General features: G+C 38.7%; 1 protein-coding gene across 4 annotated transcripts in view; it reads left to right on the plus strand.

Moving 5' to 3' along the window:
- Positions 1-25,456, plus strand: part of iqsec1b (IQ motif and Sec7 domain ArfGEF 1b) — a 333,817-nt gene that overhangs the window by 53,522 nt on the left and 254,839 nt on the right. For all 4 annotated transcript variants that reach the window (XM_022682469.2, XM_049471800.1, XM_049471805.1 and 1 more), the window contains exon 2: positions 14,715-14,750. In XM_022682469.2, the coding sequence (XP_022538190.2) occupies positions 14,715-14,750 (36 nt within the window). The remainder of the gene's footprint in view (positions 1-14,714; positions 14,751-25,456) is intronic.

A 25,456-nucleotide genomic window follows, 5' to 3' on the forward strand; every position in this document is an offset into this window, starting at 1 on the left:
AAAGAATATAACGCAACAACAATGAACTAAACATCATATATATATATATATACATATATATATATATATATGTATATATATATATATAGGAATATAATGGTGATATGTGTAAGTTTTACTGGGGGAAAACTCTGAAAACTGCAGAGTGGTTCTGTTTGAGGTGAGAACGTGATCTAACCTCGATCCGATACGACTATCAAATATACTCCTCTTGTTTCAGCTAAACGGCTGTTCAGGTGCAGTTTAACCTGATTTATTACCCAGATAATTTCCACAATTTGTAAATGATGCCAGCTCTGCTTGTGCTGAATGCTAAACTCTGCCGATCATTCCATTATAAAAACACTGTGTTTAAAAGTGCAACAGCAATTTTTTATGCTACTAATAATAATAATGCACTCCAGATATCTCTATTTATCCAGGATTAAAAGGGAAATAAATGATACTGGACAGATATAATCTAGTCTCTAGTAGATATATATCGGAAGTGAGAACAGTGTGAATTTTTCTTTTGATAAAAACATTTTAAAAAGTAGTATTTCAACGTATAATATCATTTACGATATTCAAAAATGTTGGTTGTATTATTGTGTCCAATATGGTACGATATGGTAGTTAACTAATTTAAGTAAAGCTAAGCTTAGTAAACGAAAGTTAAACGAGTGCTGGATGTTAATCTACACAGATTTCTCTCCTGTAAACTGTATATTTGGGTGAGTAAAACACTTCTGTTTAGTTACAGTAAGCTTAGATTCCTAAATTTCTCCAGCACTAAGGCTGAAGCATTAGCATAAGCATTAGCGGATAACAGCTAGTGTTTACCGTGGTTAGCCGGTAATGCTAATGCTGCTCCAGCAGTGCTAGCCATGGGTTAACAGCAGGCTACATGCCTTTAAAAACTCTCTTCTGAAGGGTTAAAGAGCTAGCGCTTAGCGTCGATGCTGCTCCAGCCTTAGTGCTGGAGAAACTTTACTGAAACTCCTGTATAACTCTGTACTTCAGAGTTTAGAGTGCCTTTACTGCTCCTTAATACCTGACTGCTAGAATTTATATATAAGAAACACTGAATTATAAAGAGCTCTGATTATTTTTGGGAAAATTGAAGGATTTTAAGTGCAGCTTCTTTATTCCATTATTACTCGTAGGCCTCTGTTTTGTCTTGGTGTTGGATGTCCTCTATTGCTAATATACATCATTATTTGTTATAATTCGCTTTAGAAAAAGCGTTTGCTAAATGCAGTGTAATTTAATATGTTGTAATAACGGAACGATAAATCAAGTCTAAAGCAGAGATAATTCACACTGACCTTGTCTTCTAAGTGGGGAAACTCTCTGAAAGTGTAACTTTGGGCCGATTCTCCTCGCCCTCATTACCGCCGCCCCTTTAAGGGGCTATTAAACGCGGCGGGAGCTGCAGGCCATGTCTGGGCCTTTAATTCATGGAGAGTAGGCCATTTGGGGAATTAATTACCACAGGAATGGAATAGGCATGAAACATCTGTCAGATGTTTCCCGAATTCGAGGATATGAGGCTGTTGTCCAGCTCTGTGGACGCTGTGGCGTCTGTTTATTTTTTTTGCCAGCAGAAAAAGCAAAAGCTCATTCCGGGGGTTGATTAGCACGCTGCATTAGCGCTCGCCGAGTCCTGGGTTTAATTCTCCACCAGCCGGACGAGGTACAATAAAAGCATGTGTGATTAACCCCAACACATGCTCACTGACCTTCAGAATAAAGAGACCACTTCAGTTTCTGAATCACTTTCTCTGATTTTGCTATTTATAGGTTTATGTTTGAGTAAAATGAACATTGTTGTTTTATTCTATAAACTACAGACAACATTTCTCCCAAATTCCAAATAAAAATATTCTCATTTAGAGCATTTATTTACAGAAAATGAGAAATGACTGAAATAACAAAAAAAAGATGCAGATTTTCAGATCTTTGGTGGAAAAACCCTGGTTGGTTTTTAATCACAGTTTTTTTTTATGCATCTTGGCATCATGTTCTCCTCCACCAGTCTTACACACTGCTTTTGGATAACTTTATGCTGCTTTACTCCTGGTACAAAAAAAAAAAATCAAGCAGTTCAGTTTGGTGGTTTGATGGTTTGTGATCATCCATCTTCTCAAGGAGCTAACATTAGCGGATAGCTAGTTACGTGATCGCGGAGAGAACTAAGGTTAGTGGAGCTAACATTAGCGGAGAGCTAGCTACGTTACCGCGGAGAGAACTAAGGTTAGTGGAGCTAACATTAGCGGAGAGCTAGCTACGTTACCGCGGAGAGAACTAAGGTTAGTGGAGCTAACATTAGCGGAGAGCTAGCTACTTTACCGCGGAGAGAACTAAGGTTAGTGGAGCTAACATTAGCGGAGAGCTAGCTACGTGACCGCGGAGAGAACTAAGGTTAGTGGAGCTAACATTAGCGGAGAGCTAGCTACGTTACTGTGGAGAGAACTAAGGTTAGTGGAGCTAACATTAGCGGAGAGCTAGCTACGTTACCGTGGAGAGAACTAAGGTTAGTGGAGCTAACATTAGCGGAGAGCTAGCTACGTTACCGCGGAGAGACCTAAGGTTAGTGGAGCTAACATTAGCGGAGAGCTAGCTACGTTACCGCGGAGAGAACTAAGTTTAGTGGAGCTAACATTAGCGGAGAGCTAGCTACGTTACCGCGGAGAGAACTAAGTTTAGTGGAGCTAACATTAGCGGAGAGCTAGCTACGTTACCGCGGAGAGAACTAAGGTTAGTGGAGCTAACATTAGCGGAGAGCTAGCTACGTTACCGCGGAGAGAACTAAGTTTAGTGGAGCTAACATTAGCGGAGAGCTAGCTACGTTACCGCGGAGAGAACTAAGGTTAGTGGAGAGCTAGTTAATGAACGTCTGAGGGATGAGAGGAATGTTTCTCTGAGCTGTGGATCGATTTTGCAATTCCATTCCTCTCTCTGCAGTGTGTTAGCTTGTTATGCTAACTGGCTAGTTTTATATAGTGAGCGGTATCTGGTTCTATACGATGCTCTGCAGCGCCTCTAGTGGTGTGGCGGTATGTTAACAGTGCATAGTGGTGTTAATTTCCCCTCGGGTATACTCTGTACTGTATAAACCGGTATACCGCCCAGCTTTACTCTTCTCTATATAAAGCTCACTTGCTTAAATGTCGTTTCCTTTTGTAGTAAAAAGCGTCGACCTCTGGATCTGAGCTTTGCTCTGTTCTGTCAGACATGAGTAACCTTTGGGCTGATGTATCTGAGCTCGCAGAGCGTCCTTCCCGCTGGAATTGGACCCTGTAGTAAAAATGAAGGCTCGGGCTCAGCTGAGTGGCTCATCCAGGACTTTCTACACCACGGCGAGGCGAGGACGCGTAGACAAATCAATAGAAATCCAATTGGAATTAAATGAAAGTGGTGTGTCTCTATCTATCGTCCCTTTGAGAACATCGGGTCTCGGCATAATCAGGGCTTGAGCTCCGTGAGCTTATAGAGTCTTCCTCCTTCCTATAAAAGGTGGGATGGTGCTCCAGATCTTATCGTTTTATCTCTGAGAATAAGAATAAGAGAATCCGGTCCGTGGCAGATCATTGTGACTGTCTTTCTTTCTTTCTTTTTTTTGTGTCTCTCTCTGTTGTGATGTAACACTGATGTAACCAAACAAGACTTAAATCCGGGGACACGGACGCAGACAGGGTGGCCGGAGGACGCTTACACATCATGTAATCGGAATAAAAAAAGTGTAGTTATGTATTCAGTGTTTACTGTTTACTGCTGTGGTTCTGCTGGAGTTGGTTATGTGATAAATCTAATTGTGACACAACGTAAAATAAACCAATCAGAGTGTCTCTTGCTCATCATTCTCTTTAAGAGTAGATCAGGTGAGCTCTGACATTGGTGGATTGCTATTGTAACGGTGCAGCTACATGGACGTGTCCAACAAACTCTTCTCAGCAGAGGAAACTGAGCTGCTGGTTGACGCTGTGAAGGAGCTCCAGCAGCTCATTTACGGGAACAGCAATGTTATTTTATTTACTATTCTGTTTATTGTTGATGTAAAAGTTGGGTTTGTGCGCTGCATTGCCAAGATAGCGATGAACGTCTGACTGTTGGCGTCTGTCTAGGTTGTATTCAGTCAGTGGAGCTCCTGTGTTTTCTGTTACCAAGATAAACAAGATAAAACTCCAGAAATGTACCTGAACACACCTCATTTCCAGAACACCACGCCCATCAGTGTAGATATATTCAGAAGCTCTGCTGCTGTTTAAACCAGGCAGGAGGAAGAAGGAGTGAAAATAGACTGATGGGCAGGGTTTAGGGTTATTACTTCTACTTTAAAATTAAGAGTTGGGTTTAGAAAAGTAAAAAAGTAAATCCAGTAAAAAGTAAAGTAAAGAATCCATATGCAGCACAGCTTTAAAGAGAACAACAGCAGCATCCAGTGCTTCTATTGATCTCCTCAGATACTGGAGTTCAGCGTGGTCTTCAACTGGAGCTCCGGCTCGCTGTGGGCCGGCCTGGATAATCTAATCCTGATGCTATCTTCCTGGAAGATGGAGATTTTTATTCAGCAGCTCTCTGAGCTCGAACAGCTTTGTTTTCTCTCTCTCTCTGTTACCGAGGCGGTTCTTTTAGCTTGCATGCTTTTGTTTTTTAAACTTCTAGGACAGACTATTATCAATACATGGCGTAAAATATCAGTATTTTTATTAAAACCTTGTCGCTCAGCTCTAAACTCCCTCAGACTCACCGTCCAATTAGATAGACTGAAGTTACTGCTTCATTACTCCACATGGTGGCGCTATAATCAATTTAATAGGGTTAATAAAGCTGAGGTGAGGAATATTCGTTGTTTTAACTGTGTAAAACTAGACCAATAATCAATAATTGCTGGTATTTGATTATTGAGAAGTATTTTATCCTCTTCAGTAACTCAGATGCTGTGAAGTATTATAGAGAACTGTACTGTATTGTGATTAGAGTTGCATGATGCACAAAACAAGTCAATTCTTTAGTGTTTATGCTTTTAATACTGTCTATAGCATAGTTGCTAGCTTCAAAAGAGTCAAACTAGTGTGATTTGGGGGGAAATGCTGTTTTAGTGACTGTGGAAATGAATGCATTACACCCGAGTCATTTATGAGCCCGAGCCTGATTTAAACCCCACATTGTTTTAGTACTTAGAGTTAAAACTGAGCTTTTTAACTACATTTCTGATCTGCTTGTATGAGTGAAATCTGTTTTAAATAATTATATTGTTTATCTTACTTAAAAACGCTATATATCTGTGCATACTAGTGCATCCCAACAAATATAGAATATAGAATATCGTTGAAAAGTTATTTTATTTCAGTAATTCAGAATTCAAAATGTGAAACTCATACATTATATAGATGTATTAAACACAGAGTGATCTATTTTAAGTGTTTATTTATTTATTTTATTGTTGATTATTATTATGGCTCACAGCCAAAATAAATAAATAAATCAGTGTCTCAGAAAATTAGAATATTATATAAGACCAATTTTTTTGATCGCTACTCAGTGCCGTAGTGCTGGATGCAGTCCTCCAGGTGGTGGACAGTGGTTTCCGGTTGAGAGTATGCTGTGTGTGATTGGCTGCTGCTGTGTGTATGGATGGATGGGTGCTAATGATTGTTTGTAAGGCGATTGTGATTATAAAGCATCCTTGGTTTCTAGAAAGGCGCTTTAGAAGTGTAACTATATTCAGTCAAATAAAAATGTACACAAATCTAAATGTAAGTTTGTTTATTGCTTTATGTTTATTTCTTCAATTATAAATAAACTTTTTGTGGCCAAAAATGCATTTATGTTTTGTCGTACCGTTTTTGTGATCTCATTATTTCTAAGGCCAGCGTTTAGGAGGCATTATATTCTGAGCTCAGTGTTTATAAGGCGTGTGTCTTCCATGGTTTGTGAGGATGTGATTGGCTGGCTGAGGCTGAGGCTGATGCTGATGCTGATGCTGAGGCCGGCGGGTGAAAAGGTTAATTTCATCACCCTGCAGGATTAAACTATTGCAGATTTAATAGGGAGGAAGGGGAGCGAGGCAGTGGAGGAGGCTCTGACTCTGCTGACCTTCCTCAGACCTGCCGGCAGCCTGCGGCCAACCGAGGAGATTTCAGCCCAAAAATACAGAACAGAGATTTTATTCCTGAATTTTATTGGTTTATAAAAGTCTGCTTTGACTTCTGAACGTCTTTGATTCTTGGTGTAGTGTAGAGGTTTAAACATAGATTTCTATAGAAGGTTTTTATACCCTTATATATTTTTTCTATTGTTCTATTTTTAAGTCAATAGATCATCATGAACCTTCAGGTCATCAGGAGGACTTCCAGAGATTAGTGCTGTAATGACTAAAAGCTGTTCACTTTTAATCCAGGCGTCCGGTACAGCCAACACGTTCCTGTGAGCTGATCTCGATTTAGGTCCTTTAAAATCAGTATAAAACAGGTTAAAACTGACTTATTATGCAAAACTCCTTTTTTCTGTGCTTCTTATATTTTCAATTAGGTCTCAGCTGCCCCTATAAACACTATATAAACCCTCCAAACATCAAATGATCAATAATATATGCTTCTGTTTGAGCCGTTTTATTGGCTCTTTCCTTGTTGTGACATCACAATAAGGAAACAAGCATATATCTACCTTGGCTCCACCCCTCACCCATCACCCCCCACCAGAGCCCCACCTACTTGATCAGTTGAAGAAAAAAAATGCCATTTGAGACATTTCAGTAGGATTAGCCAGGAGACTTCTTCTGACGGAGGAATCTATACCTACTGTTCGTGGCAAATATGGGAGTTTTGTGCATCTATCGCAGTTTGGCATGACCTGGCTTGTTACTAATTTGTAGTAAAGGTTCATGGGGCGTGGCCAGGAACAGCATATTTGCATAAAAGTGACAGAGCTCTTAAATGGCTCGTTCTGAAAGTGGCAAGAATATAACTGGTGAGATTTCTTTACCTTTATGTGAGACTGATTTTGTCTTAAGAACTTCATGAACTTTAAGATCTACTATATCTACCGATGTAATTTCGATATTTTTCTGTGTCCTTCGTTTTTATAATATAATCGTAACTTTTGTAGGAAAGGCGTGGAGTTATTCACTTTGCTTGCGTGACGAATCGTACGCCTGATCTCAGCATTGACTCATCTTGTTCTCCTTAAGCTCAGTTAAATCTTCATTTTACAGTAGTGAACGCAAAGTGACGAGTGATGAGTCAGAAGTGTGGAGTCAGGCATGAAATGATGAAGATGAGTCACGACTGGACTTTTCTCACTGTTTTTATCAGCCAGCTTCCACCAACAATGGAGTAACACGAGTGTTTCCTGTGTAAAAATTCATGGAGCTTCTCAGATCATGTCTTCCCTACAGAATTATTCTATTTTCTGAATAATTTTCTTTTTCTGAACTGTTTTTTTTGCTTTTGTCCTTGAGGCCTCTATCCCTTAATAAGGTAACTGCTGTAAGGTAATAATTTTGGTTGAAAGTCTCAGACAGTACAGAGCAGTATTAGCCAGCAGACTTTGTCTGAGGGAGGGATCTGTATTTATAACCTGGTCATTGTCTTTCTTTTCGTCCTTTAGGCCTCTATCCCTTAATAAGGTAAATACTTTAAGGTAATCATTTTGGTAGAAGCTCTTTACCAATCAGTATTAGCCAGTAGACTTCGTCTGAGGGAGGGATCTGTATTCATAACCTGATCATTGTCTTTGGGTAGTGGATTTTGGCTTTCGTCTTCCCTGCTGATTAAATTCACGATTATTGTATTTTCCTATAATTTCCGAATAGTTTTTGTTTTGTCCTTGAGACCTCTACACCTTAATAAGGTAAATACTGTAAGGTAATCATTTTGGTAAAAAAAAAAAAAAACCTGCAGACAGTACCAAGCAGTATAAGCAAGCAGACTTCGTCTGAGGGAGGGATCTGTAATCATAGCCTGCTCATTGTCTTCGGGTAGTGGCTTTTGTCTTTCATCTTCCCTGACAATTAAAATCCAGGTGATTATTTATTTATTTATTTATTTTGTCTTATATTTCCGAACTGTTTTAGTTTTCGTCCTTGAAACCTGCATATAACCTCTATGGCTCCACCCCTTAGCCATTGACCCCCCACCAGAGCCCCCATTTTGATTGAGAAGCTCAGACAGTGCACAGCAGGCACATCAGACTTCTTCTGAGTGAGGGATCTGTACCTACTGTCCATAGCAAGGGGATAGGTAAGGGAGATGTGATTGCAATGGTGTTGCTAAGTGGTTGCTAGGTGGTTGCGAAGGGGTTTGCCTAGTGGTTGCTAGGCGATTGCTATGACGTTAGTTACTTTGGTAAGGTGTCCCTGGTGGTTGATAAGTCATTGCTAAAGTTTTGTATGATGATGGAATGTAAATATGTTCGGCCTCTGGAGCAGTGTCCCCAAAATTTTTGGACATGTGGGGTGTGCTGGTTTATCCAGCAGCTCTGAAGATCCATATTCGGAGAAAATGCCATTTCTGTCAATTTGATTGAGAACGTCAGACAGTACACAGCAAGATTAGCCAGCAGACTTTGTTTGAGGGAGGGATCTGTAGTCATAGCCTTGCCATTTTCTTTGGGTAGTAGCTTTAATGTGCGTTTCTATTGCGTCTCAAGTTTGTCATTTGCATTTGCTACGTAATAATTTATGGAGCTCCCCTTTCCTTGCATCTTACCTGCTGATTAAATTACTGATGATTCTGTTTTTCCTTCTTTTTCCGAGCTGTTTTTTTTTTTTTCGTCCTTGAGGCCTGAACCGTATATATATGTCCCAGCGGCACAAGCGTCCTGAAAATTTAACCGTGTTGAGAGACTGGCTGTCACACAGGCTGCTAACGTCTCCCTCACGGGGGTCCAGTTTTACTCGCTCTGAGCCAGAAAATGAAGACTAAAACCCGAATATCCGATCGTTTAGGGAGAGAGCTGGATGCGTTATTCCAATTAAGATGCTAAACACTTCCACTATTCAGAGATTCAGAAATAAAGCGGCGGCGGTTCTGTTCCACGCGAGGAAAAGCGATGCTGAATAAATAGCCGTTTATGAGCTCTGAAAAGCACAGAACTGGCGACTGAGGAAATAGTAATTAGCCTAATCCTCCTAATTCATCTGTGCGCGAGGTGAAAGCGCTGCTCTGCTGGTGGGAGCTGTAATTACGGCTATTGTTGCTCGGTGCTGTCGGTCACCGGAGTGTCGTTTCCTGTTTAGCGTTTCTCTCGTTAATGTTCATTTCTGAGCTCCTCTGCGTTCATTGCGCTCGTTTAGCACAGTCACAGCATGGCCATTGTCTTTGCGTCTTTGTGTCTTTGGGTCTTTTCGGTTAGTGGCTTTAATGTGTGTTTATTCTTCAATTTGAATAAACAGAACCTCGTAAACTTTGTTTAAATTATTTTTACATAAATGAATAAATTTCTTCAGTCATTGGACCTGTGTACTCTATTGGACTGTTTCAGATGGACAATGCTCGTCCTCTTGCTGCTGTCTCAAGAAATTGTCCGTATCTCTGCCAATTAAATTGCAACCTCAGACAGTACACAGCAGGATTAACCAGCAGACTTCGTCTGAGGGAGGGATCTGTAGTCATTATTAGTCTTTAATGTTGTCAGTTGTGTCTGCTGTATAATACATTACGAAGCTTCTCAGCTCGCGTCTTCCCTGCTGATTAAAATCCAACCTCAGAGTGTACATAAGAAGATTAGCCAGCAGACTTCGTCTGAGGGAGGGATCTGTAGTCATAGCTTGGGTAATTGTCTTTCGGTAGCGGCTTTAATTAGTGTTTTTATTCAAGGATTGCATCCATTTGTTTGTTTTGTCGTTGATTCATTATAACGATTCAGAAACAATTTAAGCAAAAATCTAGAATATAAACAGGACCTTTGTAAACTTTTTTTAACATTATTGTTACATTAGCAATGTTATTGTCTTTTGGTAGTTATTCGAGAATATCTAGTGTCTAGGGTCTAGTGGTGGTGTTGCATTAATTAATTGTATTGTGATCCAGAAACAATATAAGTGAGTAACCTCGAGTAACAGGTAATAAAAGCAATAAAATGTCTTTACATTGTTGTTATATTAATAAGCTCCTTCTATCATTGGGCCTATGCACTCTGGTGCACTGTTTCAGCAGGACAATGTTCTCATCTGTTGTGCTGTTGCGTCTGCTGTGTAATCATTTATGGAGCTTTTCGGATTGCGTCTTTCCTGCCTCAGACAGTACACAGCAGGATTAGCCAGCAGACTTTGTCTGAGGGTGGGATCTGTAGTCAAAGCCTGGCCATTGTTTTTGGGTAGTGGCTTTAATCTGTGTTTATTCTTGAGTTGCGTCAGAGAGATTGTTTTGTCTGGGTCCTGCAATGAGGTCATGCCACCACTGGCCACCACCCCCCAGAGCCCCACCCACTAGGTCAGCTGAAGAAAAACGCCATTTCGGTCATTCTTGTTAACTTCCAGGTCCTGCAACTAGTGAATCTCTGTACTTGGGTTCGTTATTCCAATAAGAAAATGATCGTCCACATGCTGCAGGTTGCCATTTGCATTGACAGACTTATCTACAATTAAAAATGTGTGGGGTGATATATTGGATGCACTATAAATATATATATATATATATATATATATATATATTTAAGGGATGGATTATCACAGAATTTCTTTAGGAAAGGGTTAAAAATAGGTACAAAAAATGGTCTGCATTCATAATTCAGAAATGCACAAATGCAAAGGTGTTATTTTATTTTATTTTATTAATTTAGAGGAATACTGTAAGATTAGTCAACATAATTCCCTCTATTCCAGCTGTGCACAACTGTTTATAGTAGACGTTTATGCAGAATAATAACTGTATATCAAAAAAAACAACTTTTAAATTAAATGAGTTTAATTTCAGGGCCTGATTGTGTTTTTCTACAGCTGTGTTTTGTGTAAAACTCCATCCCTCCTGCTTACAGAACGATCCGGAGAGAGAGAATAAACTGATATTACAGCAGAGACGGGAAATAAACGAATAAATGAAATATTTCAGCGGATTGATTTGTAACTCAGGCTGAAGATGGGTTTAATTGTGAACACGATCCTGTCAGGAAAACAAGCTCCGGAATGATGATTGATCTTGATGGGATCTTGTTAGAGTGATGATGATCAGGGTCATTAGAACCTGCCGCTCTGTGATGTTGAACAGTTGTTGGGTTGTTTTTCACTTGTGTTTCTCGCACCGGTGAAATCAGTAATATTTCCTCAGCCTCTGTATTAACTCATCTGTTCCACTGTGTTCACAGAGTTAATGAAAGCAGTGCAAAAATAATATTAATAACCTCATAATAATGTCATTTCTCTGCTGTAGGTACTGTAGAACATGGATACAAAGAAGAGAAAATTAGAATTATATTATATAGATCTATAATAAGCATTTATTTCTTTTATTGTTGATGATTATTGAATACAGCCATTGAAAACCCAAAAATCAGTGTGGGCCGTGTGCCAAGTCCTGCTGGAAAATGAAAGCCGAATGAACTGAATTACTGGAAAGAGTAACTTTTTAATGATAAAATGATAACATTTATTGAGATGCACCTGTGCTTATTCTTAAAAAAAATGTGGGGTTTAAATCGGGCTCAGGCTCATAATTGAAATCTACTAGACATCTAATATTAACAAAAACAAAAAAAAAAACTGAATCTCCATAAAAGTGATTTCCCAAAAAATGTTACAGCACTTTATGCTTCCCTCTGCTGACTTTTAACTTTTATAGAGATGCAGATTTCATTTTCCAGCAGGACTTGGCACACTGCCCACACTGTGTACCAAAACTACCAATTGGTACTTATAATATAATATTCTAATTTTCTGAGACACTGATTTTTGGGTTTTCATTAGCTGTTAACCCTACAACAAAAATCAAAATCATAATAATAGTCAACAATAAAAGGCAAAATAAAGGCTTAAAATAGATCACTCTGTGTTTAATACATCTATACATCTAGTTTCACATTTAAATTGATTACTGAAATAAGTAACTTTTTTCAATGATATTCACATTTTTGAGATGCTTATTTAAAATAAAAATAATAATATTAACTAAAAAATAAAAAGCTTTTTTTTTATTGGCTGTAAGCCATAATCAACAATATTTATCAACAATAAAAAATAACCTCCTAAAATAGATCACTCTGTGTTTAATACATCTATATAATATATCAAGAGTTTCACATTTTGATCTGAATTACTGAAATAAAGTACCTTTTTTTTTCATTGATATTATAATTTATTGAGATGCACCTGTATTTTATTTATAAAAATGTGGGGTTTAAATCGGGCTCAGGCTCATAATTACAGTTTATGGGTTGGGCTGAATTTTAGATAGAGAGATAGAGAGATAGAGAGATAGAGAGAGAGAGAGATAGATAGATAGAGAGAGAGATAGATAGAGAGAGATAGATAGAGAGATAGATAGATAGAGAGATAGATAGAGAGATAGATAGAGATAGATAGAGAGATAGAGATAGATAGAGAGATAGAGAGAGAGAGATAGATAGAGAGATAGATAGAGATAGATAGAGAGATAGAGAGAGAGAGATAGATAGAGAGATAGATAGAGAGATAGATAGATAGAGAGATAGATAGATAGAGAGATAGATAGAGAGATAGATAGAGAGATAGATAGAGAGAGAGAGAGAGAGAGAGAGAGAGAGAGAGAGAGAGATAGATAGAGAGAGAGATAGATAGAGAGATAGAGAGAGAGAGAGAGAGATAGATAGATAGAGATATAGAGAGATAGATAGAGAGAGAGAGAGAGAGAGAGAGAGAGAGATAGATAGATAGATAGATAGATAGATAGATAGATAGAGAGATAGAGAGATAGAGAGATAGAGATAGAATTTGGCACTTTTCTCCAAAACGACTTACAATAATGATGTACATAGAGTAAAAGAAGTTTAAGGTACAAAAAAAAAATACTACACATCTAACATTAAATATCTAATATTAACATCTAATATTAACAAAAATAAAAAGTCGCACCTCCATAAAAGTGATTTTCCACACTTTTGACAACTTTTATGGAAATGCGGATATGCAGATTTCATTTTCCAGCAGGACTCGAGCACACTGCCCACACTGCCATAAGTACCAATATGGTACATTTGTTAAAAATATGAAATATGTCACTTTCTTTTTTTTTTTTAGCACAGTAAAAAAAACAGCCTGTATTTTTCCGTGTGAACAGCAGAGCTTTGAGTCTGCAGAGCTTCGTACCGCCGCCATCAAAATCTGCTGTTCCTTCACGACTCTACGCCTAAAGGTTTCTATAGGAACATAACGCTCAGTCATCTCCCGTTCAGAAGATCCAGGAGCCTCCTGTCTCTCTTTTACAAAGACAAAGCTTTGAAAGCTTCAGCAGCTTCTTCAGGACAGCGAGCCTCTGGGCGTCCTGTGGTCAGGGCTCACAGAGAGCTGCCGAGTCCTGACAGAGCGCCGTCCCTCAGGTACATATTCTCCTGAATTATTGAACAGGGTCTGAGTCTTCAGAGGCCTGAAGTACGGGAGTGTTGGAGCAGCTGCCGCTGGTCTGAATATTACAGCTCTCCATCACACTCTCCCCGAGCTCCTCACCGCTCAGCGCCACAAACAGATGTGGGGGGGTAAAGAACCGGCAGATCAGAGCCTGAAATCCAGTGAAATCCAGTGAGATCCAGTGTTCCTGTTACCATATATCGTTTATAACGGCGTCAGGGGCACCAATCTGAGAAGTTGGGATGCTGGATGGTTGAAAGTTGACTTGCAGTTCTTCTAACACTCAACGTTGCGTCTGTTTACAGATAAATAAAAAGATCAGCTTGCTAGTTGAGCGAATGGTGGTAGAGCTTCAGGGTGCTAGAGGTGAAAGCCCTCTTTATTGTGGAGATCTGCGCAAGTGCAGCAGCCAGAACAACCATTACTTTTTGTGCATTAATGAGCAGAAAGCAGTAGAGGTTCAGTGTACTATCGGAGAAAGCTCCCCTCAATTTGGAGATCTGCGCAAGCGCAGTAGCCAAAACAAGCCAGAAAATTATTATTATTATTATTATTTTTTGTGCATTATCGAGCCAAACACAACAAACTATAAACAAACTATTCTGTGATGTAAAATATTTTATTATATTAGTATGAAATAGTATTATGTATGTATTACTGGATCATTTATAGTTTATAATGATATTGGGGGCAGATAGCAGTAGTGGTTCAGTGTACTACTTTTTTTTTTTTCTTCGGATGACCAGCTAAAATGCATTCTTTTGTATTTTTACTAGGTTGTTAAACACCTAATTTTACTGCTCCTAACCCCAGCTAGCACTGCTGGAGCAGCATTAGCATTACCCGCTAATCACGCTCGCTATTTTCACGTTCAGAGGTGAGTATTATCGGCCTGTAGCCTGCTTCTAACTCCGGCTAGCACTGCTGGAGCAGTTATCTGCTAATGCTAATGCTATTAAACAGATTTCAGGAGAGAAATCTGCGTAGATTAACATCCAGCACTCGTTTAACTTTAAACGAATTTATTTATTTAGCGTAGCTTTACTAAACTTAGTTAGCTACCCCTCCACCACCACCCACCAGCAAGACCTGCTGAATTGTGTCTGTTAAAATGTGCCATATGTATAAAAATAGAGCAGAAAAAGACATTAACTGATACTTACTGTCTTTTCTCTTTTCTCTTGTTTTGCAGGATTGAGGGTGAATCCTTGCGAGTGACGAATGTCAGGTACGTACAGATTATTGATCTTCTCTCTCGTCAGTCGCCATATCGATTGGCTTTAGCCGCCATTAAAGCACGATCATCTCCAGCTCTGACTCATATCATTCCAGAAGACACGTCTCTGCTCAAGACTGCTGGAACGTACGTGTTCATATCTGTGTATCTGTGTATCTGCAGTGTGTGTTGTTCTTCTGGAGGCTGTGACCTTGGAGGAAACGATGTGTTTTTGATGGGTTTTTACAGAGAGAAAGTGAATTGTACTGCAGATTAGACGCTTTTATAGTGAACTGAAACACTTTACAGCTGCTTTATAATGTCCTGTAACATAACTGACACACTGACATCCGTCTGTCTCTCGCTGGAGTTTGTGAAGCTTTATTATAGACAGAAAGAAATGTTTGTAGTGTCATGGCAATGGATAAAATGTACTGTGTTTTTTTTCTCAGTATAGGGCGCACTTAAAATCCTTTAATTTGTGAGATCTGCTTAATTGACGACACCCCTGTTCCTTACTAGTGTCTCATAATGCATAGTTTGCCTTATAGTGTGAAAAATACAGTAAATAAAGCTTTTGTGTGTCATTGAAGTTCAATTATGTAGGGTTGAGTCAGCTAGAATGCATCAGACAGGATCTTTTTTTTTTCACACTGTAACGCAAACTCAAAATCCTTTAATTTTCCCAAAAATTATCAGAGCTCTTTATAATCCAGTGTTTCTTATGTATGAATTCTATCAGTCAGGTATTAAGGAGCAGTAGAGCCACTCTGAACGCTGGAGTACAGAGTTATACAGGAGTTTCAGTTTAGTTCTCCAGCACCCAGAGTGGAGCAGCATTAGCATTAGCCGCTAACTGCACTAAGCTCTAGCTCTGAGGTGAGTATATCAGACTGTAGTCTGTGTGTTTACCGTGTTTAAACAAGCAAACCTTTCACTAATATCGCTCTGGCTTATAGGAAACTTCAGAGTTCCTCAGTGTAGAGCTATCAGGCAGCATTTACTGTTAGCTGCTAATGCTAATGCTGCTGCACCTATCCTTATTGGAAATCTGGAAATCTAAGCTTACTGTAAGTAAATGGAAGCGGTTTTCTCACCCAAATAAACAGTTTTCAGGAGAGAAATCTGTGTAGATTAACATCCAGCTCTCGTTTAGCTTTAAAAGAACATTTTCTTTTAAAGAATTACAGTTTTATTTACTTTACTTAGCTTAGCTTAGCTTTACAGGTCTCGCCACCCAACAGCAAGACCTGCTGAATTAGAAGGAAAACATGGCGACACCCCTGTTCCTTACTAGTGTAGAATAATGTACCTTATCTGTTGCGCCTTATAGTGCGAAAAATACGATAAACAAAGCTTTTTTTGTGTGTCATTGAAGTTCAATTATGTAGGGTTGAATCAGCTAAAATGGATCAAAAAGGATTGTAGCATCATTGTGTAGCTCTCTAACACTTTTCGTAAGGGAACCTGGGCTCTCAATACCATGCTGGGATTTCAATACCACTTTTTAAAATATTTTTTAATGAATTAGATGCCATTTTCTGCATTTTTTTGGTATTTTTAACATGTTGTTGAGCATCAGTTTCATTGATCAATGTAGAAGCATTTAACTAGCCTATATATTCATATCTGTTTCTAAACCCACTGCTATGCCTGAGATAATTTAATAATTCCGACACATTTTATCACCAACATTGACTTTATGGATGCGTTTTACTTTTACTTTTCTGAATGCCCTGTCATTTTAAGAACAGCCTACTGTTACCTAAAGTAAAGAAGCGTTAATTTTAAGTGGAAAAACTAATAAATAAGGTTTTATCAAAAGCTGAACATTACTCACATGCTGTAATTTGCTGTAGGCAACTCGGAAAACCCGGAGTGGATTTTCAGTGGTATGTGTTTTCTCTTATCCGTCAAGTGGAATGAACTCAATAGACACAGTGCTGGGTGAACTGATATTTTATATGAGGTTAAAACAAGCCTATTTTTAAAATGTAAGAAGTAAAAAATAAGTTTCTCCAGTAAATTTTATATATATATAGATTTCTGCACAACTTTTTTTTTTTCACTTGAGTAACAAGTGAAGTATTGAAGTATTTGTACTTCATTGCTCAACGCCTCTTTATCTGAATTCTCTTATATTTTGTATGTTTTTTATATTAGAAATGGTATTAGTATTGGCTGGAAAATACATGTTTTAGGACAGTTTTACAGACGGTAAGCGTAACGTCTCAACCTGCAGATCTCTTCATCATCAGAGAGCTCTGTCAGATTACTGCTCCGTACTGAAGCCCGAAAGAAAGATGTGGGAGCTATCCGTCTCCCTGACACTTCAGTTTGATATGGTGGACACTTATTTCCATCAAGGTTGAGGCGGGAGGCCGTTGATCACGGTGAAAGATGTTCACCAGGAGCAGGTCAGCGGCTCCCAACGATTGGTGCCCTTGTGAGCAGATGTTTTATTGTAGCTGAATGAGTGGATTACCCTCCACAGCGCTGCTCTGGAATCTGGAGAGTCTGGAGATGAAGAGTGTGGATTAGTGCTGGGCGATATGGGAAAAATCATTAATCACGATATGGAATTTTTTATCTCACAATAACGATATATATGATGATATACCACATTTGAGTATGTTTTCAGTTATTCTTCGAAAAATATGACAAAATAATATCATTGCTTACTTTTTCCCATCTTTATTTCAAAGTGACATTAAACCCAACTTTCACAAATGAGAATTACTACCTTTTAGTGCATATATATATATGTATATGTATGTATATATATATGTATATATGTATGTGTGTGTATATATATATATATATATATATCATCAAATGAAAACAGATGAGGTAGATGCAGTAGCTCATTTTTTTAAAACTATACATGGAATTTAAATTGAGTTATCAAAATAAACTCTATTAACATTTTTTAAAGTGTCCGTCAAATAACGTAAAGCAGCGTCACGTCGCAAAAAAACACATTATGAAGCTTTTTTTTTTTTTGCTTTTTTTGCCAATACATTTCATCATAGCCTACTTTATATATTTGCATGAATAATTGATGAAACTATATTTATCGTCATATCGCACAGCACTAGTGTGAAAAAAGTGGATTGGTATTGGTGTGTGTTGGTGTGTGGTAGTGTGATTTGTATTAAATATTTATAGGTGGGGGGATGAAGCCTGGTTTAGATGTTGAATTAAAGTCATTAGTGTCCCTAATAAACATGTGGAGAGCTCAAGCCTAGACTTTTACATAGTTACACAATGTGAACCAACTACTCAGCTAAGCTTAAAGCTCTCCCTCTGCTAAAATCCTCTTTTTCTTGTTGTTTTGTATTCTGAAATACAGCAGGTCTCTCTACAGAGTTGTTTATGATGCTGCACATGATAAAACTCTTCCTCAAACCCTTCCTCATTGTTCTGCAGCAGCTAGTAAAATAAAATAGAAAATATTCAGAAAAAAAACGAGTCGATCAGGAAAAGCACCGTGTCTACATCAACCCGTGAATTAGTATTCATGACCCCGCCCACCTCGGCTCGGGACCGCCCACAGACAGAGCTGAAGCCGGGCGGCGACGCCGTCTCGTCAGATAGGAGATAACTAACAGCGCTAGGAACAGCATGCAGTTCATTCCTGTTTTATTCGTGCGAATAACACATCAGTGTTTATATACTTTACCCAGTAATTCAGAGCTAAGAAACAAATGGTTAGAATTAGTCTATGGAGGAAAAACACCACCAGCCAAGTATAATTGAGATAGGTAGGTGTTTAGATGTTTAGAACAGTTCTGTTTACACTAAAACTTACTTTTTAAAAGTAAAAATCCACCTCAGGGTTTTGTTTGTTCCAACTGCCTGGGCGGCTCTGGTGCGGCTCAGCCAACAAAACTCAGCCCGAGGTGGATTTTTACTTTCTGGACCTGGACTACCCACCTCTGTGTGTAAGTAACTATAGGTTTAAATAGGATCTCCGGTGGATTTGGTGTTTTACAGAGAATCTAAGACTAGGTCAGTGGCTGAAATGCACTTAGCAGGGCATTATTACACATGTTGTAAAGTAACATATAACATTGCAAAGACTTTTATTAGTGTAAAAATGTCTATTTTGAATATTCAGAATATTCATTAACGAGAGATGAAATCCTATAGTTTCTCTCTGCCCACTCCTCCACCAGACTAAAGCAGTGTTGTACTGGATCACCGGAGCACATAGATCACACACAGCTCACATAGCATTCAATCATACTAGAGACACAACTAGACATTTTTAAATGAATTAAAAAACTGTAAACATCATGTATTTTCTAGTTTTGTTGTACTTTTCATGAAAATAGACCATGGACCATCCAATGAAACCGTAGCTTAGCTTTAATTTTTAGATTTTAGCTTAGCATCCTCTTTAGGGATGGTTTGCAAAATAAAAAGGTCAATGTTGTATATAATACATGTTAAACACAGGCTTCCTATTTTTAAATTTATGTTTGTAAATAAATTGAATATTTTAGTTCATTCTTATATAATGTTACTTAATATATCGTCTGTATCCAACAACAACAACAAAAAATCAATATGTCCAAAACAGCAACTTTTCAGGAGAGAGAAAAAGAAATTGATTTCTAATTGAAGTCAATATAAAAAGTTTTTTTTATTATTTTTTTTTTTTAGGTTATTTTAGAAAATGTCTATTTTGTCCATTCATCAAGAAATTTTAACACAATGCAACGAACAAGTAGTATGTTCAAAATATAATAATAATAATAATAATAATAATAATAATAATAATAATAATAATAATAATAATAATAATAATAAACTAAAAATTGTTTTTTTATAGGACGGTGACAATATGTGTACAAACTAATTAAATGACAGTGTTGTTATGAATTGGCTTCACAGCATCTGAGTTACTGAAGAGGATAAAATACTCAAAATACTCCTAAATAATCAAATACAAGGAATTATAGAATATTATTATTATTTTGGTCGTTTTTACACAATTTTGTCAACCGATATCCTTCATTGCAGGTTTATTAACCCTATTCATTTGATTATATAGCGCCACCATGTGGAGTAATGAGGCAGAAACCTTAGTTTAGTTAAAGCTCACCTTCCGTCGTTTTTTCTTTCATTTTAAAATGTCTAGATGTGGTCTCTAGTATGAATGAATGACATGTGAGCCGTTTTTGTAAAAAAAAAGTGCTCAGGTGTCTCTGTATAGCTCTTTTTTAATGGACTGTTTTAGGGGTGTGTCCAAAATGACCGGATTCCAGCTTTGCTCATGAATATTCATACATGCAAACAGAATGCAAATATCTCTCCTCTGATTGGCTAGGAGCACTGCGACGCCCCTCCACCGCTCTGCCGCTCACTGCCTCCCACCTCCTAACTGATGAGCGGTGATGTTGCGTCGCTTCAGCTCCGCCTCTGGGAGTTTCTCGAGCCAAGGTGGGCTGGTCTGTGAGTTTCTGCCTACGTAGGCAGAAAGATAATTCAAAATTCACCCGTTTTTCGGAGGGGGGGAGGGGGGATTTCTTTGCTTAGCTCCTGCAGACAATGGGGGCTGCAAAACAGTTTAATGTGCAGGTGTACACATTCAACTCGGAGAGACCTACTGTATTCCACAAAAAACAAGAAAAATCGGATTTTCGCGGAAGGTGAGCTTTAAGTTTAATCCATGTTTTACGTCATGCATCAAAAATGAAAATGAATTAATTTCTGTAAATTAAATCACTGTACTGTAGTGTACTGTAGTTAGTGTGTGTGTGGTGTGTGGTGTGTGTGTGTGTGTGTGTGTATAGGCAGATGCAAATCTCCCTCTATCTCTGTTATCTCCACTTAAAGCTCCATTCAGACGGTCTTTGATGTGAGATGTGATAGATGGAAGTTGTCAGTTTAATCCTGATATCAGTTCTCTTCCCGTCCTGTATCTTTCTGTTCATCATTTATCTGCAGGACTGTAGAGTTTGATGAATTTTGAGGGACACGCTGAAAAAGACTGGAAAGAACTGGCTGTTGTGAAGGACGTTACGTTGTAAGTGCATTGTTAACGTGAGTGTGTGAGTGTGTGTGTGTGTGTGTGTGTGTGTTTAAAAGAGGTATTAGGACACACTGTTCCAATAACAGATATCTGCAGTGTGTACTGCTTTGCTTTTCAAGGTGGCGTTATGTAGTCCTTGGACAATTTCATTTATATATTTATAAATATATATATATATATATATTTTTTTTTTCTATTTTTTTTGTTCAAATTGCTTTATTTTAAGTAGGTCAGGTTTATGCAAATTGAAACATGCGCATTATTCAGCTTCTCAAATTAATAATAAAAGAAGAAAGAAAAGGAAGGAAAAATGGAGGGTTTGTCAGAGTTATGTAGAGCCGGACCGATTTCCGTATTTTTCGCAGTATAAGGTGCACTTAAAATTCTTTAATTTTACCTAAAATCATCAGTGCGTCTTATCTGGTGCTCCTTATAAATATACTGAATTTTATCGGTATTAAGGAGCAGTAAAGACACTCCACTGAAGTACAGAGTTATAAGGGTTATACGTTTTCAGTGAAGTTTCTCCAGCACTAAGGCTGGAGCAGCATTTTAGCATTAGCCGCTACCTGCAGTGCTAAGCTCTAGCTCTTTCACCGTTCAGAGGTGAGCATTATCTGTCTGTAGTCTGCTGCTAACAACGACTAGCACTGCTGCAGCAGCATTGGCATTAATCGTTAACCGTGCTAAGCGCTAGTTCTATCACCGTTTAGAGGTGAGTATCTCAGCCTGTAGCCTGCTGCTAATTCCAGCTAGCATTTAGGAGCAGTATTAGCGTTACCCACTAAATGCGCTAAGCATGCTAAACACTCGTTTATTCACCGTTCAGAGGTGAGTATATTGGACTGTAGTTTGCGTGTTTACCGTGTTAAAACAAGCTACGTGAGACGAACCGCTAGCTGATATTGCCCTGGGTTAGCAGAACACACAGGGTTCCTCAGTGTAGGGCTGTAGGGTGGCGTTCACTGTTAGCTGCTAATGCTAATGCTGCTGCACCCAGCCTTAGTGTAAATCTGGAAATATAAGCTTACTGTAAATAAATAGAAGTGCTTTACTCACCAAATAAACACTTTTCAAGAGAGAAATCTAGATTAACACCCAGCACTCGATTAACTTTCTCTTTTTTCCTATTCCACCTTAAGTGCTACAGAAGTAATTCTCTTTTTTTGTAGGTTTTCACAAGCTGCTTATTTGACTTTTCTGCTTTACCTTAGGACAGGGTAGTGTCCAAACTTTTTTTGTTGGGGGCCTGAAGGAGAAATATATTTGAAGTCACGGGCCACAGACTCTGTGATAATACAAATAATGAAATATACCACTTTAAATAATACTTTTTCCTGATTACTTCATTTACACCATTTTACTTGACTGACTATCTTTATCTTTGACAGCGTTGTGTAAACTAAGATTTTTCAAATTGATGTTTAATTTCATGATGTCTCTTAATATTAAACTCCTTAATTACAGCAACTTTTAGACTCTTTGGCCCGTTTTTCTGCGCTAAAAGTGCACACTCTCTCCGCTTTTAGACTCTTTGGCCCGTTTTTCTGCGCTAAAAGTGCGCACTCTCTCCGCTTTTAGACTCTTTGGCCGGTTTATGACACCTAGCGTTCAAACTTTGAATCTCACATTATAAAAACCTGCTTAACAGCGGGCCAACTTTCATTCTATTTCTAAAATACCTCGCGGGCCGCTCCAAAAAGGAAACGGGCCACAAATGTCCCGCGGGCCGTAGTTTGGACACCCCTGCCTTAAGTGAAGGAGTGAATTTCAGGTGCTTTAGCTTGTTTTATTTCTGTATTGGTGTGACTTTTTTGGTAGGGGTAATTAAATATCAATATAAGAAAGTGTCACAATATTTTGATTTGTGATGCTGTATTGATTTCTAAAAACACAGTAACAGTTTTAACTAATAGTATGCATTTATGCCAGTTTATTTCCAGTACCTCCTGCTGTAACGTGTGATTAATAGAGGACGTGTGAAGCTGGGTGTCTCAGTGCTTCTCAGATGAAGAATGGTTGGGTTGTTTTGTTGAGGGCAGTTAAAAGTTGGGAGCCGTTGGGTTTGGGTTTCTCGTTTTTTTAAGGGCGGCTATAAACTAGAAACAGATCGCAGTGGAGCGGCGCGAGAGTGTGAGAGTGCGAGAGCACAAGCAAGGGCAGGCCTGATGAAAAAGCATCGCTCACGGCCGACACCTTTCAGGAACTGCGAGAGAGAGGCATATTTCCGCACTCACATAAAACCTGCACCCGGCGACTTTCGCAATTTTTTCACCCGTCTGAATGTTTCTGGAATTTCACCTGGACCTGGTGATATATATACCTGCTCTCACTCCTGATTAAGGCTTTGTTTTTCTCGGGTTGCGCTCTGAAGAATTACAGCTCAGAAACTCTTCAGGCTAGAAGTGAAGTAGCTCACAAAGTCTTAAAAACATTTGTTATTTTTTTTGGCTTCTAAAAGCTATTTTAGAAGCTATGTTGGTCACCTTAAAACTACAAACCTAAAAAAAAAAGTAAATAAAGCCCCATGATTTTAGTTGACTTCATTTTCAGCTCAAATTTGAAAAATGCTAATGCAAAAAACAATGGGAGGATTAGTTTGAGAGAGACACTGGATGATGTATGGGTTTAGGGGTGGAGCACGAGAGAGAGCTAATTGGATTGGGCTGATTGAGCAGGGTGTTTCTGATAGCGGTAGTGAGATGCAGATGGTATACGTGTTTAAGCACCACCATATTTAAGATTAAGTATATTTAAGAAGTGGAAACAAACTTACTTTTAGAAGCTGAAGGAAATTAAAAAGGTGACTAAACCCCCTGATTTTAGCTGACTCCATTTTCAGCTCAAATTTTAAAAATGCTAAAAATGCTAAAAACATGAGAGGAATAGTTTGAGAGGGGCACTGGGTGATGTTTGGGTTTAGGATGATTGGATGTCATCAGCAGGGGGTGGGATTAGTGATTGGCTAATTTGCATATTGTGAGTATCCACGTACCAAACTACAATGAAACACCAAACCGAAAACTATAAATGGTTTTCAAAATAAAAATCTAAAAAATGTGAAGTGCAAAAGTATTCAGCCCCCCTATATCAGTACTAACTAGATCCTTGTTGGGGTTTGTCTCTACCAGCTGTGTGCATCTGGAGACATTAGTCATTCATTTTATAATCTCTCTCTTCTCATGCACTCACTTTACACCTACCTCCTCGTGTGTGTGTGTGTGTGTGTATAGTGTGTGTGTGTGTGTGTGTGTGTTAGTTAAATGTTTGCTGACGCAGCGTTCTGTTCTACTCATCCAGCACCAAGGTTAAGTGCAGAAGGCCACTGGCTTCTGCTGCACATGAGCTGATTCTGGTGTAGGAAGAGGAAGTAAGAGTGTGTGTGTGTGTGTGTGTATTGTGTGTATAGTGTGTGTGTGTTTGCAGTGTGTGTGTGTGTGTGTGTGTGTTATGGAGATATGTGATATGCAGTGCAGCAGCTGAGATGCTGATCTGACGGAATCAGAAGGAGAAGCTGAGAGTCTCTCAGTGATCATTTAGCTTTAATTTCTTTGATTTCTTTGGAAATTCTGTGTAAAATCTACACTACTAATGTGTGTTTCTACTGTTTATGTTCAGTGAGGCAGTGAGGGATTGAGTGATTGATTGAGTGAGGGATTGAGGAAGAGAATAGGTGAGGAGTTGAGGGAGAGAGGCATTGAGGAAGCGAGGGATTGAGGGAGTAAGGGATTGAGTGAGGCTTTGAGGAAGAGAGTAGTTAAAGAATTGAGGGAGTGAAGGGTTGAGGGTGTGAGGAGTGAATGAATTGGGGATTGAGTGAATGAGGGATTGAGTGAGTAAGGGATTAAAGGAGTAGGGGATTGAATGAGAGGGATTGAGTGAAGAAGTGAGTGAGTGAGTGAGGGATTGAGTGTATAAATGAATAAAGGATTGAATGATTGAGTGAGTGTGGGTTTGAGTACATGAATGAATGAGGGATTGAGTGTATAAATGAATAAAGGATTGAATGATTGAGTGAGTGTGGGTTTGAGTACATGAATGAATGAGGGATTGAGTGTATAAATGAATAAAGGATTGAATGATTGAGTGAGTGTGGGTTTGGGTACATGAATGAATGAGGGATTGAGTGTATAAATAAAAGAGGGATTGAATGAGTGAAGGATTAATAAGGGATTGCATAAGGAGGAGAAGGATTGAGTGTATGAGTGAATGCGTCACCCTCTCCAACAGCACTGAACCTACATTCTGAGTGCGGGAGGGAGGGAGGAAATTGATTTTCGGGGTTTTAAAAGTGGAATTCTGTCTCATTATTGGAAATAAAAGTTTTAGCTGGTGCTGATTAAACTCCAGCTTCTCCACACTGTCTGATATTATTGACCAGCTGATTCTTCACTGCAGTAACTGACTGATTAGAGAGTGTGTGTGTGTGTGTGTGTGTAGTTGTGTATTTTGTCTGTGTAGTAGTAGTAGTTGTGTGTTTATCTTGTGTGGGTCAGTGTGGTGTAAAGTCTCAGTAACAGGCAGTAAATTGCTGTTGTTTCAGGCCGGTTTTATTACCCAGCTCGGCTACAGAGCAGCATTAATTATTGAGCAGCATTGAACTTAACCAGCACTCTCTATAAATAACACCCCCCCCCCCCCCGATGCCGGGCTGATCACACACTCCACACACACACAC

This window comes from Astyanax mexicanus, chromosome 24, assembly GCF_023375975.1.
Source record: "Astyanax mexicanus isolate ESR-SI-001 chromosome 24, AstMex3_surface, whole genome shotgun sequence".
NCBI classification, from domain to species: Eukaryota; Metazoa; Chordata; class Actinopteri; order Characiformes; family Acestrorhamphidae; genus Astyanax; species Astyanax mexicanus.